We start from the raw sequence: 20378 nt of genomic DNA, 5'->3' as shown, positions 1-20378 counted from the left end.
CAAAATCACTGCAGATGGTGATTGCAGCCATGAAAATTAAAAGACGCTTACTCCTTGGAAGAAAAGTTATGACCAACCTAGATAGCATATTCAAAAGCAGAGACATCACTTTGCCGACTAAGGTCCGTCTAGTCAAGGCTATGGTTTTTCCTGTGGTCATGTATGGATGTGAGAGTTGGACTGTGAAGAAGGCTGAGCACCGAAGAATTGATGCTTTTGAACTGTGGTGTTGGAGAAGACTCTTGAGAGTCCCTTGGACTGCAAGGAGATCCAACCAGTCCATTCTGAAGGAGATCAACCCTGAGATTTCTTTGGAAGGAATGATGCTAAAGCTGAAACTCCAGTACTTTGGCCACCTCATGTGAAGAGTTGACTCATTGGAAAAGACCCTGATTCTGGGAGGGATTGGGGGCAGGAGACCTGGGAATGACCATTCCTGGCACCATGGGACAAAATGGTCTTGTAATGCCCCCAAACCAAGGTGAGATTCATGACCTTGAAAGGACTCTGCCAGTTTGAAATTGGCACTTGCTAATATCTTTACAAAGTTTAAATCATGGCCACTGAAGCTGCTCACCTTCAACACTCCCTGAAAGGAATTCAGGGTGGAAATTAGGAATGAGGCACTCTGTGCTCTGGAAAAACTGCCTGAAGAGGTCTTCAGATAGTTAGACACTTTCAGGAGATTTTTATGAGCCTTGATTCTTGCATCTTCTCATACCCAGAGAAACACTAACATTATTGACAGGGACAGTTGCTTTGGCTATTAAGGAAAAATTAAAGTCAAAATAGATTAGCTATGAAAATAAGTAGGTGACACTATGGTGTGATTTCAGACAAGTCCTTGTATTGTTAAGAACTTGAGTTTTCTGAGCTGTGTCAGACTTAAGATGCCATCAGACATTCTAAAAACAAAAGTGCCATCAGCAGGTGACTACAGCCTTATTTTTTAAAGGTCTCTTCTTATAACTCTTATATATTGTGACAATGAAATTGCTCTGGATCATATGTGGGGGGAAAAATGCATAATGACCAATAGCCACATTAAGGGTTAAGACCTACTTAGACAAACCTAGATAACTGGCTACCTGGCTACAAGTCTCCTCTTAAATTAAGATTCAGGCTTAAATCTTAGGCTTAACTTTTTCTATTTTGTCTATTAATGTTCAGGTTGCCATTCCTTCAATTACTTCTGAGTCCATTCCTTTGGAGAGGATGACCCAAGCACTGACCCTGCCTGGACCACAATCAAAACTGTCACCAAACATAACTTGGTTCTTATTCTCTCTTTGACCCCTAGTTACAACAACTCTTTTACTGATTTATAACCTCTGGGTTTTTTTTTTTTAATATCTGTTAAGTTTTATCTCCCTCAGATGACAACAGATTTACATGAAGATAATTATGATGCAGAAAGAAAACTCATGCCCCAAAAAGATTACAGCTATTCCTCTGAACAGATCCTGCAGGAATAACCACAAAAGTCATCCTGGGGCCCCTTAATAAAACAGGGTGAAAGCTCTGTGACCCTAACTAAGTAGGGTCTATGAGCAGAAGACTGTCCATCTGTCCTTCATAACCTCAATTAAGATTTCTTGGGGTTCATGTCTCTCAAGGAATACTTGAAGTAGGAGATAGATGGGCCACTGGGCTAAACAGCTGGTGATTATCAAACAAAGCAAAACTGAAGTTTTGTCCTCAGCCAGATAAGAACACCTAGTTCCCTTCCTCCATTGATATGGAGGAAATACACTGACAGGGGGGAATTTGTTGCAGTGAAAATGGAAAAAGAGGAATGAGTTTTTCCCTTTCCTGAGAACAAAGAAGATAAAGAGAACAGTAAGCAGGCCTGAACATTTCTAGTTTTTTACTTGTGTGTGTGTGTTAGTAGCTCAGTCGTGCCGACTCTTTGCAACCCCATGGACTGCAATCCACCAGGTTCCTCTGTCCATGAGATTTTTACGTACCTACTCCTAAATCTGAAAGTCTGTAACTAAGCTTGCTTTTCTGCCCCTTAACTCTGCAGGAGCTACAATTCACATTTTCCCCTTTAACTCTATGCTAAATACATTCCCTATCTGGTGTTTACCTTTACAACACTCTTCCCCTTGTAGTTCCATATCAGAAAGAAGGCCTCAAAGCTACCAAATGGCCACACTCAGTTACTCGGTTACTGATGCCAGTTTATGACCATATTTGAAGCAATGTAAGAGGAAGAAATCAAGATCCTATCACCTTTATTCCCCATCACAGACTCCTGACTGCAAGCTCTTGCCTTATATAAGCCCTTAGACTCCTCATGAAGGCGGGGGTGAGGGCCAAAGTTCCTGAGGCAAGAGCCTACTGTGTTCCCCTCTCTGCCAGCTGAGAATTAAAGCCACTTTTCTGTGTCCTCCAAACTTTGTCTCCATATTTCTCCATTTGGCTTCGGTAGGCAGAAAAGGCCAAGATTTTGGCCAGCAACAATTTCTGAAGAAGGAATTTGGAAAATCCTGAAGCTAACTGACAAAATTCAAAAGAGAGAGAGTCTTGGAGCTGCTCTTGTTACTGGGACTTTCGGTTCAGCTTTTGTTTCTAGTGTAGAAAAGAGTGAGCATTTTAATTACAGGACAATTTGAGGAAAAAAATACAAACCTGACAAATAGCAGGAGGATTTGGCTAGGAAGAGTCCCTGTAGGGAAAATCCACCCAGTACAGTCTCAGAGCCTGGCACTGGGACCCCTACTCTGGACCCAGTGCTTCGAGGGCCCTCTTTGGTCCTCATCCAACTGTCCCCATCTCTACCAGTTGAGAAGCTCTTGGGGTCCATGATGCTTGCCACCTTGAGCCCTGGCTCCTTCTCCCTTAGATTTCATACCTAGGTCCCCTGTACCATGATTCCCTACCCAAATGGCACTGATCTTGCTTCCTGGGTCTGTAAGACCTATTTCTAGATGTTATCCTCTGAAGTGCAGCTGAGCCAAATGAGGGAGACATTGAATCAAAGAGGACGCTGTTTGCACTGGTGGATGGTGGAGATTGCACCTAGATATGCAGTCTGGGAATTTGAGTGAACTGGAGAAGTCTCTCACACAGGAGAAACTAGTGTCTATGTAGAGACAGCACAAGCTGGAATCAAGATTGCTGGGAGAAATATCAATAACCTCCGATATGCAGATGACACCACTCTTATGGCAGAAAGAAAAGAGGAACTAAAAAGACTCTTGATGAAGGTGAAAGAGGAGAGTGAAAAAGCTGGCTTGAAACTCAACATTCAGAAAATGAAGATCATGGCATCCAGTCCCATCATTTCAAGACAAATAGATGAGGAAAGAATGGCAACAGTAACAGACTTTATTTTCCTGGGCCCCAAAATCACTGTGGATGGTGACTGTGTTATTGATTCCAGGCTCACTCTACTCACAGCAAGACAGGCCAATGAATCCAAGAGATGAGTTGTTGAGGCAAGGAAAATGACTTTAATCAGGAAGCTAGCAGACTGAGAAGATGGCAGGTTAGTGCCTCAAAATAACCATCTTATTGGGATCTAGATGCCAGATTCTTTTATGCCAGAGAGAAAGAAGCAATGAGGAACTAAAGTCAAAAGGCAGAATAAAGAGGGAGAGGCAAAGGGGAGGTAAAGTAAAAGGGTGTTCAGTCTTCCAAAACATCTCTAAGAGAATGGCCAGCCTTTGGAAGGGGTATGTGAATCTCTCCTGTTCACAGGTGGGCAGGGACAAACTATCTCTCCATGAGCTGAACAAAGGCATTTTACTTTACAGTCAAGCAGAGAGGTAGAGTCCTCCAGACAAGCCACTGAGTATGATCATAATAACAAGAGCAATGAAAAGCAAGTCAAAGGAACAGTTTCCAACATAGAGTCAGAACTGGCTTCCTCCCTGCAACAATTTTAGCCATGAAATTGAAAGAAGCTTGCTCCTTGGAAGAAAAGCAATGACATTAAACCTAGTTGGTCATTAAACCTAGACAGTGTATTAAAAAGCAGAGACATTACTTTGCTGACAAAGGTCCATTTAGCCAAAGCTATGGTTTCTCCAGTAGTCATGTACAGATGTGAGAGCTGGACAATATAAAAGGCTGAGTGTCAAAGAATTGATGCCTTCAAATTGTGGTGCTAGAGAAGACTCTTGAGTGTCCCTTGGACTGCAAGGAGATCAAACCTGTCAACCCTAAAGGAAATCAATCCTGAATATTCATTGGAAGGACTGATTCTGAAGCTGAAGCTCTAATACTTTGCCCATCTGATGAAAGCTGACTCACTGGAAAAGACCTTGATGCTGGGAAAGACCAAAGGCAGAAGGAGAAGGGGATGACAGAGGATGAAATGGTTGGATGGCATCACTAACTCAATAGACATGTTTGAACAAACTCCGGGAGATGGTGAAGGACAGGGAAGTCTGGCATGCTTCAATCCATGGGGCGGCAAAGAGTCAGACATGACTGAGTAACTGAACAAGAAAAGAGACACCAGACTAAACAACAAGAGACGCCAGGCAGGCAGTGGACGGGGTCTTCCCATGTTGTCTTCCCAATTTTGGGAGCCAGAACCCCCAGGTCTGGAGGAAAAACTGAAGATGTGCAGGGAGGGACTCCTCTCAAGACCCTTAAGTCTACAAGCTCAGAACCTGGAGACCTGGTCCTGCAACCTGAAGGCATCTGGTATTGTTTGCACTGGGCAGACAGCCAAGCTAGATCTTGGGACCAAGAAGTGTCTGGAGCACTTAGAAACACATTGCTTGAGCTCTCCCAGAGAGCTGAGGCTGGTAGAGCTAGAAGTGGCCTAAGACTCAAGTCCCCAGGTGTCTGGGAGGGGGGCCTCCTGCAAGATCCAGCCGACCTGGATAATTTCTCACATAAGCTGAATGCTTTAACGCCTCTGCTTTCTTAGACCCGGTTGTTTTACTGCATCGCCATGCTCGCCCCACACGTTCCCAGTCCAGACCAGAAGGCTCTCTGGGACTGCACTTCCCAGCCCTCTTAGAGCATCCCATGAGCTCCATGGTCCAGCCCAGCAGTCTTCAGTAGTGAACTGAATGCCCTAATTGGTTTCATCACCAGGAGCCCTGAGCTCTGCTTCACTACCCCAGAGCTCTTACCCTCTGCCTCTATGCTGTGTGCTAAGAGGCTTTAGTCATGTCCAGCTCTTTGCAACCAGATTGACTATACCTTGCCAGGCTCCTCTGTCCATGGGATTCTCCAGGCAAGAGTACTGGAGTGGGTTTCCATGCTCTCCTCCAGGGGATCTTCCCTACCCAGGGACAGAACCCAAGTCTCTTATGTCTCCTGCATTGGCAGGCGGGTTTGTTTTTTGTTTTTGTTTTTGTTTTTGTTTTTGTTTTTATCACTAGTGCCAGCTGGGAAGCCTATTCCAGGCTCATGTCATTTGGCTTTCAGAACTCAGATTTGAAGCCTGCTAGGAATGAATCTTCCCGAAAAGCCAGAAATTTAGACTTCCCAATGAAAAGACAAATTCGTGACATCTTTACCTTCACCTGGCTACTTTTCCTCTTTGGTTGATGGGGATGAGGGAGGGGATGTTGCTGCTTAAAAAACAGTTTTTGTTCCTTTTCTTTTCTATTTTTTTTTTAACCCTAACTGGGGCAAAGATTGCAATCTTCTGCCAGGAAGATTCCAGTCTTCCCAGGAAGGGAGGACAGAGGAATCCAAACAGTTGAGGTATGCCTTGTCTTGCCTCCTGGGCTTTCTAAGACCAGCAGGGACACTGAGATGCCTTGTTAACCTAGCCAGCCTCAGCCCCTCAGTTCAGTCTCTGTACTCAGAGAGGCTGATGGTGGAGGGGGTCAGTGATGCAGAAATACCCTCTGCCTTCCTTCCCTGGCTCCTCTTCTCTCCCTTGTAGTGGGTTTGTGGGTGGGGCAGTGGGTGGGAGGCTGAGAGGCCTGGGGAAGGAAGGAGTGAAAAGCAGAGAACTTGACCATCAGTCTGCCAGCTCACCCTGTCCCCTGAAAAAATATAAGGGGCCTAAAAGTTGAGAGGTTTATTCAGTGGGAATCCTGAGGACTTCAAGCCCAAGACACAGCAACTCAGGTGACCTGGAGAGAACTGTTTCTCCAGGTGGGGGGTGGGGGGGGGGCAGGTATGGTGAAGATTCAAACAAGGGGCAGGTAATCTGAATATTAAAAGATTAATTAAGAAAAACTATAACCGGGAAGGGTTTTGAATTCATCCTGGATTTGCTTCTGTGGCTTTATCCCTTATCTTGTCACTTTCGTTATTATAGGCATACAAAATGGCCTGCCTCAGTGAGATAGCCTAACCCTGCCTACCTGGGGTTTCTGAGGTGACTCTGTGGTAAAGAATCCACCTACCAGCTTTTTCACAATGGGTTTGCCGCCAGGACACAGGTGTTGTGAAAACCACCATTAAACCTAAGAGAAAATGGGAAAGGAAAAGACCCACATCAATATCATTGTCATTGGACAAGTAGATTCAGGGAAGTCTACCACAACTGGCTATCTGATCTACAAATGTGGCTGGATCGACAAGAGAACAACTGAAACATTCGAGAAGGAGGCTGCCGAGATAGGAGATGGTTCTTCAAGTATGCCTGGGTCTTGGAGAAACTGAAAGCTGAATGTGAGCGTGGTATCATCCCTGATATCTCCCTGTGGAAATTTGAGACCAGCAAGTACTGTGTTACCATCTTTGATGCCCCAGGACACAGAGACTTATCAAAAACATGATCACAGGCACGTCCCAGGCTGACGGTGCTCTCCTGATTGTTGCTGCTGGTGTTGGTGAATTTGAAGCCAGTATCTCTAAGAATGGGCAGACCCATGAGCATACCCTTCCGGCTTATACTCTGGGTGTGAAACAACTAATTGTTGGAGTTAACAAAATGGATTTCATGTAGCCACCCTACAGCCAGAAGAGATATGAGGAAATTGTTAAGGAAGTCAGCACCTACAAAATTGGCAACTCTGATACAGTAACATTTGTGCCAATTTCTGGCTGGAATGGTGATAACATGCTGGAGCCAAGTGCTAACATGCCATGGTTCAAGGGATGGAAATTCACCCATGAGGACAACAATGCCAGCGGAACCACCCTGCCTGAAGCTCTGGATTGCATCCTGCCACCAACTCACCCAACTGACAAACCCTTGCATTTGCCTCTCCAGGATGTCTATAAAATTGGCGGTATTGGTACTGTCCCTGTGGGTCGTGTGGAGACTGGTGTTCTCAGACTTGCCATGGTGGTCACCTATGCTCCAGTCAGTGTAACAACTGAAGTGAAGTCTGTAGAAATGCACCATGCAGCACTGAGAGAAGCCCTTCCTGGGGACAATGTGGGCTTCAATGTCAAGAATGTGTCTGTCAAAGATGTTCGTCATGACAATGTGGCTGGTGACAGCAAAAAGGACTCACCAGTGGAAGCAGCTAGCTTCACAGCTCAGATGATTATTTTGAACCGTCCAGGCCAAATCACTGCTGGATTGTCACACAGCTCATATTGCTTGCAAGTTTGCTGAGCTAAAGGAGAAGATTGACCATTGTTCTGGGAAAAAGCTGGAAGATGGTCCTAAATTCTTGAAATCTGGTATTGCTGCCATTGTTGATATGGTTCCTGGAAAACCCATGTGTGTCAAGACCTTCTCTAACTATCCTCTCAAGGGCCATTTTGCTGTGTGTGACATGAGAGATGGTCGCTGTGGGTGTCATCAAAGCAGTGGATAAGAAGGCAGCTGGAGATGGCAAAGTCACCAAGTCTGCCCAGAAAGCTCAGAAGGTTAAATGAGTATTATCCCCAACACCTACCACCCCAGTCTTAATCAGTGGTGGAAGAACAGTCTCAGAACTGTTTGTCTCAATTGGCCATTTAAGTTTAATAGTAAAAGACTGGTTAATTATAACAATGCATCTTCCTTCAGAAGGAAGGAGAATGTTTTGTGGACCATGTTTTGTGTATGGCAGTTTAAGTTATCAGTTTTTAAAATCAGTACTTTCTAAAGAAAACAACTTGACCAAAAATCTCACAGAATTTGAGACCCATTAAAAAAGTTTAATGAGGAAAAAAAAAATCCACCTACCAATGCAGGGGACACAGGAGATGTGCGTTCAGTCCCTGGATTGGGAAGATCCCCTGGAAAAGGAAATGGCAACCCACTCCAGTATTCTTTCCTGGAAAATCCCATGGACAAAGGAGCCTGGCAGACTGCAGTCCATGGGGTCTCAAAGAGTCAGAGGCGACTGAGCATGCCTGTTCAACTCAGCCCACCAGTGACCGAGGCAAAACTAACACATCCCCCTGCCTGAGGCTTGCAGCTCTAGAAGATACTTGCAAGAATTGAATGGTCTTTTTACTTTGTTTCCTCACCTCCCCCATCTCTGATCCATAAAAGAATCTGGCATCCAAGCCCCAACAAGATGAGTTTTTTGAGTCACTAGCCTGCCATCTTCTCGATCAACCAGTTTTCAGAATAAAGTGCCTTCTTTATCTCAACACCTTGTCCCTCAGATTTATTGGTATATCCTGGTGCCGGGAGCCAGCACGAGGAGTCTCGCCTGTGGCAAAGGTCATGAGGTTAAGGGGCCCGACAGGCAAAGGCGAGTCGGGCCTTAAGGGAGCCTCGCTGGATCTGCTCGTGCATCTGCCCCAAAAACCAGAGTCTGCCTGCCTTACTGCATTATGCCTTTCATCTATATTTCTGACATTATAGGGGGCACTGTCCCCCGCCACCTTTCTCTGGAAAATTAGAGTTCCAGTTAATAGTTTCCTGCATATAAAAGGAGTGTCTCAGCCCAAACCTCTCTGCTGGCAGACTAGCTTGTGTGACAGGATTACCCACACTCTTGCTACTACGTACATGATTGTTTACAACCTCTCAACCATAAACCACACAGAGAGTTTGGAATATTTTGAAAGTCTTAGTTAGTATAGGATTTTTCTAAAGATAAAAGTCATGTTGGTGAAGGGTTTCATTGCTGAGTTAATGAATGATTGCCGCCAGGCCTCTATATCCTTAGGCACCTGGGAATATGTTAATTGATGTAATTGGAATGTAGAAAAAGAAATATAGTAGTTGTGATGTTAGTAATACTAGACTTTTGAGTTAATGAATTTTCTCTTTGTTATAGATCACTGTACTCTTTCTTTGTTATAAATCATTGTGTCCTTGCTATGTAAAAATGTAGCTTTAACACTATCTTAAGACTAAATAGATCTTAAGGAGAAATAAGTTTTCTGATCATTTAACTTTTATCAATAGAAAGAAAGGTGGGGCCATAAAATGTTAATTGGTCTCCAGACCAGAAGATATTGTGAACAAATATAAGACCCTTGTAAGAACAAAGATATGCTGATAAGGGTTGGAGCAGCTGACCCTGCGTCACTCTGTTTCTTATATTTATCTCTATGTACAACTAAAAGTATAAAAGTGGACCTGGAAAATAAAGAAACGGACCAGTTCCTGGAAAGACTGTTTTCCCCCGTGTGGTCTTTTCTCGTTCTCTTCTTTTCTGGCTGAATTCCCATCTGGAGCGTGGAGGCTTGCCACGTCTACTTACTTGCCCTGGCTTCTAAGACCCGCACGAGAGTGAGCCCAAGGCGGGCCACCCTTCTCTATTCAAGCGGGCGCCAGTGGCCTACGTAGGTGGTGCAAACTCCTTGTCCTGGAGTTTTATTGGTTTTCCACGTAAACCAAGTAATCAGCCTCTTTTTCTCCACTAATTTTCCTACTACACTATTCTTTGCTAATCTCTCTTTATATCTGTAATTAAATAAGTTATTTCCTAGGATGCCGACTCCATCCCCACTTCGAATTACCCTGGATCCACTGGGGCTGGACCCTGGACCCTGGCATCCTGGGGCAAGCAGAGCAAACTTGGGCTCATCAACAAAACCAGATCTCTCGTGTTAAGGGATTTAGCACTCTGATGCTGAAGCTGAAGCTCTAATACTTTGGCCACATGATGTGAAGAGCCAACTCATTAGGAAAGACCCTGATGCTGAGAAAGATTGAGGGCAGAAGGATAAGGGGATGACAGAGGACGAGATGTTTGGATGGCATCACCAATTCAATGGACATGAGTTTGAGTAAGCTCTGAGAGATGATGAAGGACAGGGAAGCCTGGTGTCCTGCAGTCACAAAGAGTTGAATACAACTAAGCGACTGAACAACGTATGGGAAGATACAAGTGTCCAGGCTTACTGAAATCATTTCTTTCATATGTATCTCAGATATCTGGAACCAAATGCTTCTTTTGATTGTTCCCATCCTTAATTCCTCATTAACCATAAGGGGTAATGGATGTGGCAGTTGGCTGCCTCCTGTGCTTTCTCACATCCTACCCCAGGTCCTCAGCCCTGGCTGATGGCTGCCAGATAGCTGGTATTGTTTCACTTGGGCTCAGAAGTTTACATTTGGAAGGCTGGAATCCCTGATGGCTGTGGCATGGCTTGTTTATTGGTATAGCAGAAAATATTTTATTTCACAAAAATATTTCATTTCACAACCAGCAGGAGACAAAAGGTGAGGGGGACCCCAGGTACACGCCAATGCTTGTATGATCCTGGAAAGCTACTGAGAGAACCAACTCTGGAGTATAGAACCAAGAATAGATTTTAAAACCTTCAGTTCATTTCAGTTGCTCAGTCATGTCTGATGCTGTGACCCCATGGACTGCAGCACACCTGACTTCCCTGTCCATCATCAATTCCTGGAGCTTGCTCAAAGTCGTGTCCATCAAGTCAGTGATGTCATCCAACTATCTCGTCCTCTGTCGGCCCCTTAACCTCCCACCTTCAATTTTTCCCAGCATCAGGGTCTTTTCCAATGAGTCAGTTCTTTGCATCAGGTGGCCAAGTATTGGAGTTTCAGCTTCAGCATCAATCCTTCCAATGAATATTCAGGACTGATTTCCTTTAGGATGGACTGGTTGGATTTCCAAGGGACTCACAAGAGTTCTCCAACACCACAGTTCAAAAGCATCAATTCTTTGGCGCTCAGCTTTCTTTATAGCCTAACTCTCACATTCATACATGACCACTGGAAAAACCATAGCTTTAACTAGATGGACTTTTGTCAGTAAAGTAAGGTCTCTGCTTTTTGGTATGCTGTCATAGCTCTTCTTCCAAGGAGCAAGCGTCTTTTAATTTCATGGCTACAGTCACCATCTGCAGTGATTTTGGAGTCCAAGAAAATAAAGTCTGTCACTGTTTCCATTGTTTCCCCATTTATTTTCCATGAAGTAATGGGACCAGGTGCCATGATCTTAGTTTTCTGAATGCTGTCTTATAGATATGTACATAAATCCCATCCCCTAGAGTGTCAGTTGACTTCCCTTCTCAACCAGGAGACAATTTACCTCCATTTACACATTGATTTCACTATTTCTTATCTATAAATATGTTTGTTCTTTGTCCTATGAATTGGCTTTGACATCTTTATCATTCTTTGCCTTATTAGCAATGAGTTAAATAAAATTTTCATATCTGTGAGAGTCATGATTTTACCTTTTTCTGAGAATTATCTTTTAATGAGACAACTGCAGTAATGTTTGTGGTGGTAAAACGAAACAAAGTATCAAATCAACTGTGAGTCTCAAATGACAGGTGAATGGTTAAGTGGCTCATAAAACTGCCAGTTAATGGAATGAAAACAGTAAACTATGTGATCTACTTGAAAGATGTTTTTATATCTATATCCACTTATGGTAGGATCTCATTTTTATTTTTAAAAAGGAAAAAATTAGTGTGTGTATATCTATATATTTTTCTATGAGTAAATTAAGTTGTGGACAGATACACACTACTAATGTTGTTTATCTCATGTTGAGTTGAGTTTGCTTAACATGAGGTTTTGTGAATAATCCAGTTAATATATATAAATAGATATTAAAGGTAATATATATTCATATATATAATATATATGTCTTATATATATATAAATCTTTTGAGTTGACCGTTACAACCAGCATACTTAACTTTTGTAAGTTATAGAACTCCTATTAAAATTTTTTTATGGTATATGAAATCTAGAAAATGGTACTGATGAAACTATTTGCAGGGCAAGAATAGAGACTCAGACATAGAGAACAGACTTATGGACACAGATGGGAAAGAGAGTGGGACAAATTGAGAGACTAGCTTTGAAATATATAAATTACCATATGTAAAATAGATAGGTGATGGGAAGTTGCTGTATAACACAGGGAAATCAATCTGGTGTCTGTGACAAACTAGAGGGGTGTGGTGGGATAGGAGGTGGGAGGGAGGTTTAAGAGGGAAGAAACATAAGTATACCTATGGCTGGTTCATGTTAATGTCTGTTAGAGCCCAACACAACATTTTAAAGCAATTATCCTCCAGCTAAAAATAAATAAGTAAATAAAAAGATTTGTTTTATTAAAAAAAATACCCAGAAGTTTCCTGAGGAACATAAGAAAAGGCTGGGAAAAAATGACAAGATTCATCTTGTATTTTAATAAGGAAATTTAACATTTTAGAGATATCAATAATCCTTATAATGTTTGATAATTAAGACTCTATGTAACTGATACCAGAACAGAGAAGCTAATTGGTGGAAAAGAATTAGGAGTCTACAACTGTCCCATATGAGAACTTAGTATGTGGAAAAATGTTTTTACAAACCAGTGTTAAACTGTTAAACAAATTATTTTGGAAAAACCAGTTAGCTGATTGAGGGGAAATTAGATGACTATTTTACTGCACAAACTAAAATAAATTTAAGATGATTCAAGGCATAATATTTTGATCCAAATAATGAGGAAAATATGGGTGAAGCCAGGAAAAATAAGGGGAGATCTCTCACCTGTGGTTCCTGAAATACTAATAAAAGATGACTAGATCAATACACAAATATACAAATAACTCAGAGAAGCAATGCAGAAGAGAAAAGAAAAAGTAAATTGTCAATAAACATGAAACTATCTTCAACTTTCACTAGCAACTGATTAATGAAGACTGAAAAAAAATAACCAGCAAGGAAACATCACTCTCAGGGAACAACTTTTCCAAAATGATCAATGTCAATCATTTTTGATACTGATACTGATATTTTGAGAGGCATGCAAACCAGTATTATCTTTCTGGAAGGCAGTCTGGCCCAAAGGGATAATTACATGGAAATGGAATTGTCCATCACAGAGGTTTTGACATTTTTTATGTACTATCAATACATATAAAAAATTGTAAACAAAATCCCTAGAGGCTTGTTTACTCAGAATTCTTCTATGGACCTACCCATAAGTGAGGTAGGCCTACATTTAAATAAGCTATGAGTAAAATAAGTACCTTATAAGCAACAAGGTATATAAACGACATCACCAACTAGACCACACCATGTTTCTGTTGGGAGAGCTCAGACTAAGGCACTTCACCAGGAATGACCTCTTACGAGCCTCAAGACTCATGGTTTGCGAATGGAAAAGTCTGCCCTTAATCAAATTGTTCCTTCTCTATCAGAAACTGAAACTGAGCCTCTCTAAAACTGAGTTCCTTTTTGTGAGTTTGTGATTAATCTCTCTATTCAAAACTTTATTCACTTTTATTCTGACCTCAGTCCTGTGTCAACCAAACACTAATCAATCAGAATCAGACAACTAAAATTGCTGTTGTCTATAACATTGTCAATGTACTAAAATTGCTGCTGTAGGTATTACTATTAACACAGAAACTCAGGTTTGTTTCTCCAGAGTAGGATAAGCTCACATATGCCCCAGGCATGGACCACCTGACTAGAGAATCATAAACTAGAGATAGTCTTATTTCCACAACTATGATTAGCAGATGTCACTGAAATGTCGCAAGATGATGATTAATCTCAACTTATTTGTTCTTCTCCTTTAAAAACACCCCCAACTCAAAGACCAAGTTGCAGTGGATCTGACTTGCCTCCCATTCCCTTGCTTGGAGCCCTGTGATAAACCCTTACTTTGCTGAAAACATTCACTGTCAGAGTTTGGCTTTCTGTGCCACAAGAGCCTTTGCTTAATAACAAAACCACATTCAGTTGACTTAAAAGTTAGGTTGAAAGTAACACTGAAGATTCTTACAGGCTAAGTATGTGTTATATCAGTTATTATTTATTTATTGTTTATTGTTTATAACACATTGAAGAGCTAGTCTTGTATCATCAAATGTGCAAGGCCTGTTGGAAGTGGGAAAGACTGGACCTAAGGGAACCAAGAAGGAGGATTAATTAGAAAATGTGGGCCAGTAAAAGCAAAGTGTCTGCTGGAATAGAAAGGAGAGGAATAAATTCAGGAGCTGTTTTCAGAATGCGTGCATGCTAAGTCCCTTCAGTCATGTCTGACTATTTGCAACCCCATGGACTGTAGCCCACCAGGCTCCTCTATCAGTGGGTTTCTCCAGGCAAGAATACTGAAGTGGGTTGCCATTCCCTTCTCCAGGATTTTCAGACTAGAATGAACAAAAGTTAATGACAGGTTTGGGTGGTGGTGATGGGGAAGGGATGTATAAGTAGACTTATACATCAAATGCCTTACTGAAATCAGCTAGAAACAACAGAGATAAAAGTTCTCAGCTGTGATCTCAATGAGTGAAACCCACAAATTCTATACCCTACAACCATTTCCATTCAGCAGCAGCAACCATTGCTTCCCTCAATTCCACCCTTCCACCAGTCACCTACACTGGTGTTTTTTACCTACATCTTCCAGTAGTTTCACCTCCGTAAATTTACTCAGTCACCTTAGTGAGACTTTCATCATAATCTCCCATTTCTACATTCCAATCTCTGTGCTACCCCTCACCATATTTTTACTTCACCCTTAGAAAGAAAGGAAATCACCCAGTTTTCTCTGTTTTGTGAGGGTCACAGACTGGGAAATTACCTTATCAGTACTTGTTTACTTTAGTTCCAAGACTTTGGTGGCTCAAGGCTGAGGGGAAGCATGGGTGGGGGTGGAGGGCAGGGCAGATGACCAGCAGGGGTTGGGTGCAAGTTGGGGTACCAGTCTTCAGACTGGTAGGGTCGAGCAAAGGAACTACCTGTGGAGGGCTGAGATGGAAGAGCATGGTTGTAGGGGTGAGGGAAGCAGGTCATTGGGGGAGGTGGTGTTGGGTAGGGGTACGGACAAGAAGGGGGCTCGGGCAAGAAACCAGAGAAGGTGGCAGGAGACAGGTGGGCCAGTGGCTGGAGCAGTGACCGCTCTTGCTTCCTCTGCTTAGCTCTGCGGTTCTGGAACCAGACCTGAAGAGGGGGGAAGAAGAGCCACATCAGAGCCTCTCTCTCAAATAGGTGGTATTATCACACGCACCCTCTCTCCTTGAAGACTGAAGGTACAGGGCATAAAATCCCCCCACATCCCCAGAGGAGGCAAAGCTCTTGCGAAAGGCATAACTGAGCCAGGCCTAGTGACAAAGTGAGACCACACCATTCCTCCAGCCCATGTCTAAATTTGCCCTGCTTCAATTTTAGGTGAGTAAGAAATGTCAACTTCCAACAGGAAAGAGATAAACATGAGAAAATGACATTTCCCTTCCCCAGAGAGTGGGAAACTTCCCTAGGGTTATTAGAGTTTAAGACTATGGATGAGTTTAATTGTCATAGACCAGGTTGGCTTTAGGGTATAGTTTATTCTAAGATTAAGATTCCTAAGATATGGTTTCCCTCATGGCTCAGATGGTAAAGGATCTGCCTGTACTGCAGAAGACCTGGGTTCAATCTCTGGGTCAAGAAGATCCCCTGGAGAAGGAAATGGCAACCCACTCCATTATTCTTGCCTGGAGAATTCCGTGGATGGGCTACAGTCCATGGGGTTGCAAAGAGTCAGATACAGCTGAGCAACTAACACACACACACAAGATATGGTTAGAAATAAGGGAGTATCAGGCTGATCGAATTTCAAGGCCATGGTTAGAGACAAGGTTACATATGTATAGGAATAGTTAGGACTGCTGTTCAGGTCACTATTAAGGTTGGGCGTCAATACTGGGGCTAGCTGTTGGAATTCAAGTTAGATTAGGTTAAACTCAAGTGACATTCCTGGTACAGATGAGGTTACCTTGACTGTTGGATAAGACTGTTCTGGTGAAGGTTTGGGTTAGAGTTATAATGCCCTGAGAATTTATGCCCCAGTAGTTCCCAAGCACCGAATCTGCATTTCTTCCTGGGGGGTGGAGGCGCGGAATTCTGGGCCATCACCTGGATTCTGGCCTCACTGAGGCCTGTGTCCTGAGCAAGACTTTCTCGTGCCCAAATGTCAGGGTACTGGTTCTTCCCAAAAGCTGACTCCAGCTGTTCCAACTGCGCTGGACTGAAGGTGGTGCGGTGACGGCGCCGGGAGTGTGGCCGACCGCTCTGTCCTCCTTGCAGGGAAAGCTTTGGTCTTCCCACTCTTACACCAGAGAGATTCCGGTAGGGCTGAGTGTTCATGTCTGAGGAGGAGAGGGGGGCGGGGAAAGGTTGCTGCCGCAGAGACCCATCCATCCATCCCAGACTACATATGCTGGAATCCCCAGAGTGTTGCTCATACACTCTGCCCCAGCCAGAAATTCTTCAGCTTTCAGAACCAGCTGAATCTAGCTCAGCCTTGGCTCCACTTTGCTTCTGAGTCCCATAACTCAGGCTGCCATCTCCAGATGAGGTCCACACCTCAGACTCGTTTGGGGCATTCACACTCTTTCTGCCTCACTTCTGCACCCATATGCCCACTTCCTATTACATTCCCCCAGATGTGTCCCCATGTAAGGCATGCCCCTCCACAGCCTTCCACCTCTCTGAGCATACATACCACCTTCCTGGATCTTACCCTATGTACCTTATGTTCACTCTGACACCGTAACAAATTGCCCAGGTCTCTAAGACCCCTATTACTTGCTCCCTGCTCTCATGGCTCACATGCAACTTAAAACTTTAGACTGTTCCCATCCTATACCCTTCACTTGGGAAGATGAAACATCCCTCCCTCTTCTGCTCAGATGCACCCTCCCCATGCATGCATTTCATCTTCTCCCCTATCCCACTGCTGGCCCGGCCACCAGGCTGCAGGAACCTGAGCTCGTGGGAAAGGCTTGCCTCTTCTCCCTACAGGCTTACTAAGCCCCCACACTAATTAGTCTGAGAGCCAGTCAGGGAAGAGAGAACAGGAGCAAAAGGAAACACCTGGAAGGCACACACTGAAAAAAACATGTCTGGAGTGAAGATCCCATCCCCATGGGGACCCAGGAGGTGGTCCCCACCTGGTGCTCAGTGTCCACCTCGGCCCCCTACTCTGCTCAGATCCAAAGCTCTGGTCCCTCCAGCTCTCTTCCTCGGAGAAGGCTATGCAGTCGGTGAACTCCGAGGTCAGGAGTGAGGAGACAGATTTCAGCTCTGCCTCTGCCCTCTCAGGGCAGGGCCTCAGTGACCCAACTCTGTAAAGCAGACAAGTTGTACCACCCCGTCCCTTCTAAGGTCCCCTTATTTTTAACATACTAGGATTCTGGGTTTCTGTTTCTCCTCTTCATCTTCCTCATGGCAAACAGTTGCCCCATGGAGCCCACACACCGGCTGCTTCCTCAGGAACACCACCCAAAAGATTCACTCACCCACCGAGGAGGTCACAGTCTCAGCGGCTGGGTAGCCCTCGGGCCACAGGCTGCTGCAAACTTGCTCCTTCGCTTGCTTAGCCTGTTCACTTCTCCCTTCTGTGTCCATGGCTCACAAAAGAGACCAAAGACAGTCCAGTCCCGGGTCCTAAGTCTCTGATTCTGGATCAGTCTTTCTAAGTTTCTGTTCCCCTCTGTGCCTGGTATCTTGACTGTTCTCCCTCTGTTTGTGCCTCTCTCTGAATCTCTGTCCTTAGGTAAATATAAGTATAGATACAGATAGATATCTCTGCCTTTCTCCCTCTCTCCTTTTTTCTAACTTTGGTCTCTAATTTTCCATTCCCTTGCTTAAGTATGCTCTCCTTCTGTCTGTCTTGCCCTCACTCTTTTTCCTCTGTTTTAGTCTCCATTTTTCTCTCCCTACTCCTTCTCTCTGGGATGCCGTTCTCTCCCGTTGCTCTCAGCTGCCTACTTTCCCAGCTTGCAATCCCACACTACCTTTTTTCTCCCTGAGCCTTGGAGGAGTGACCTCCTCCTCACCCCTGTGGGCCCATCCAATCACTGCCTGGTCACCAGAGCCCCCATCATCAAGGGAGGATCACAAGCCGGATGAGAGAAGGTGCTCTGTTGGAGGGTCCAGGGACTGGGGCCAAGAGCTCATATTCCCAGAAGGCCAAATTCTTTTGTCCTTTTAAATCCCCTCCTGGGAGCAGACAGGGGAAGGAGGAGAAAATGCATTCTGCCTGAGACCCCTCCTCAGAACCCCATCATGAGAAGGGAGAGGAGGTACAAATGGGGGCCAGGAGTAGGGCCTGCCTGGTATCTCATTATACAGGTGATTCCTAAAGACTTCTTTCTAGGAAACTAAAAAGCTAAAAGACACAAGTACATTCCGATCCCTCCGAGATATGTTGATTCTCAGAATACTCTGGACACCCCTTCAGAACAACATAAAGCATAGGATGAGTCTTCTGGCAAACCATCAGTTCAGTTCAGTTCAGTTGCTCAGTCGTGTCCGACTCTTTGCGACCCCATGAATTGCAGCACACCAGGCCTCCCTGTCCATCACCAACTCCCGGAGTTCACTCAGACTCACGTCCATCAAGTCAGTGATGCCATTCAGCCATCTCATCCTCTGTCGTCCCCTTCTTCTCCTGCCCCGAATCCATCCCAGCATCAAAGACCACTGTTCTCAAATATTCTCTGCTTTCCTTTCCCAAATGTCACCTCCTTATTCACCCAGAACCCCCCAGGACTCCCTGAACTTCCAAGGTTGTGCAGAACTTAAGAGTACCCTGACCCTGAAGAACATCTGAATTCCAGGTACATCCTGATTCTCCCAGACCCCAAAACTCTGCAGAAGACTGACATATGATTCTTCAAGGAAACCTTGACACACCCAGCCTCCCTCAGCAGTCAGGACACCCTGACACCTACAATAGTCTGCTTCTTGAGATTACTTAGCTCCAGGAAATACATTCTGACATCCCTAGGACATTCTGACCCTTTAAAGACAACCCAGTATCCTAGGACTCTAGGGTCCTCTAGGACACACTGAAACGTAGAACATTTCACCTCTACTAGGAGATAATCCCTGTCACCCGCAATGAAGTTTTGAAATCTCAATATAGACTGAATCCATGAGAATACCTTATTAGTCTTGGAACACACTGTACCCATAGGATCCCCAAGGTCATGCTAATCCTTCAAGCATATCTTTAAAAATAAAATTCAATTCAGAAAACATGGTAATCTTTTAGGATTCTTAAGATTACAATATGATCCATGGATCAGAATAATAAGCAACACATGAAAGCTTGTTAGAAATGCAAATTTGGGAACCCCACTTGAGTCCTACTGAATCAGAATCTTCACTGTAACAAGATCCCCAGGAGAACTGACTGTACACTTGTCTTCATTAGCTCTGGCTGCCATAACAAAACACCAAAGGATGGGTGGTTAAAACAATAGATTTCCATTTCTCACATTTCCAGAGTCTGAGAAATCCAAGACTAAGTTGCTAGCTGATTCAGGTCTTGAGAGCCCTTTTCCTGGATTGCAGACAGCCAACTTCTGTACCTTCACAAGATGGAAAACTCAGTCCTGGTCTCTATTCTTCTTCTTATAAAGATACTAATCTGATCTTGTGGTCTCACCCTCATGATCTCTCTCAACGCTGATCACCTCCCATAGGCTCACCTCCAAATATCATTGCGTCATATTGGGTTTAGGGCTTTAATATATGAGCTGATTGCTGGGAGAAATATCAATAACCTTAGATATGCAGATGATACCACCTTTATGGCAGAAAGTGAAGAACAACTAAAGAGCCTCTTGATGAAAGTGAAAGAGGAGAGTGAAAATGTTGACTTAAAACTCAACATTCAGAAAACTAAGATCATGGCATCTGGTCCCATTACTTCATGGCAAATAGATGGGGGGTGGGGAATGGAAACAGTGAGAGACTTTATTTGGGGAGCTCCAAAATTACTGCAGATGGTGACTGTAGCGATGAAATTAAAAGAGGCTTGCTCCTTGGAAGAAAAGTTATGACCAACCTAGATAGCATATTAAAAAGCAGAGACATTACTCTGCCAACAAAGGTCTGTATAGTCAAAGCTATGGTTTTTCCAGTGGTCATGTATGGAAGTGAGAATTGGACTATAAAGAAAGCTGAGCACCAAAAAACTGATACTTTGGAACTATGATGTTGGAGAAGACTCTTGAGAGTCCCTTGGACTGCAAGGAGATCCAACCAGTCCATCCTAAAAGAAATCAGTCCTGAATATTCATTGGAAGGACTGATGCTGAAGCTGAAACTCCAATATTTTGGCCACCTGATG

The 20378-nt window shown here is 43.8% G+C and overlaps 1 protein-coding gene and 1 pseudogene across 1 annotated transcript; one reads left to right on the top strand and one right to left on the bottom strand.

Moving 5' to 3' along the window:
• Positions 1-6331: 6331 nt before the first annotated feature.
• Positions 6332-7905, top strand: LOC101108831 (elongation factor 1-alpha 1-like; annotated as a pseudogene).
• A 6952-nt stretch (positions 7906-14857) lies between these two features.
• On the bottom strand, positions 14858-17644 carry PROP1 (PROP paired-like homeobox 1). The gene is given in 3 exon segments (NM_001009767.1): positions 14858-15196; positions 16151-16383; positions 17536-17644. Coding segments are annotated over 3 exon segments (681 nt in total).
• Positions 17645-20378: the final 2734 nt, after the last annotated feature.

The sequence above is a fragment of the Ovis aries genome, chromosome 5 (assembly GCF_016772045.2).
Source record: "Ovis aries strain OAR_USU_Benz2616 breed Rambouillet chromosome 5, ARS-UI_Ramb_v3.0, whole genome shotgun sequence".
In the NCBI taxonomy this organism is placed as follows: Eukaryota; Metazoa; Chordata; class Mammalia; order Artiodactyla; family Bovidae; genus Ovis; species Ovis aries.
The sequence above is the reverse complement of the archived record's forward strand: the minus strand, read 5'-3'. Positions and strand labels throughout refer to the sequence as shown.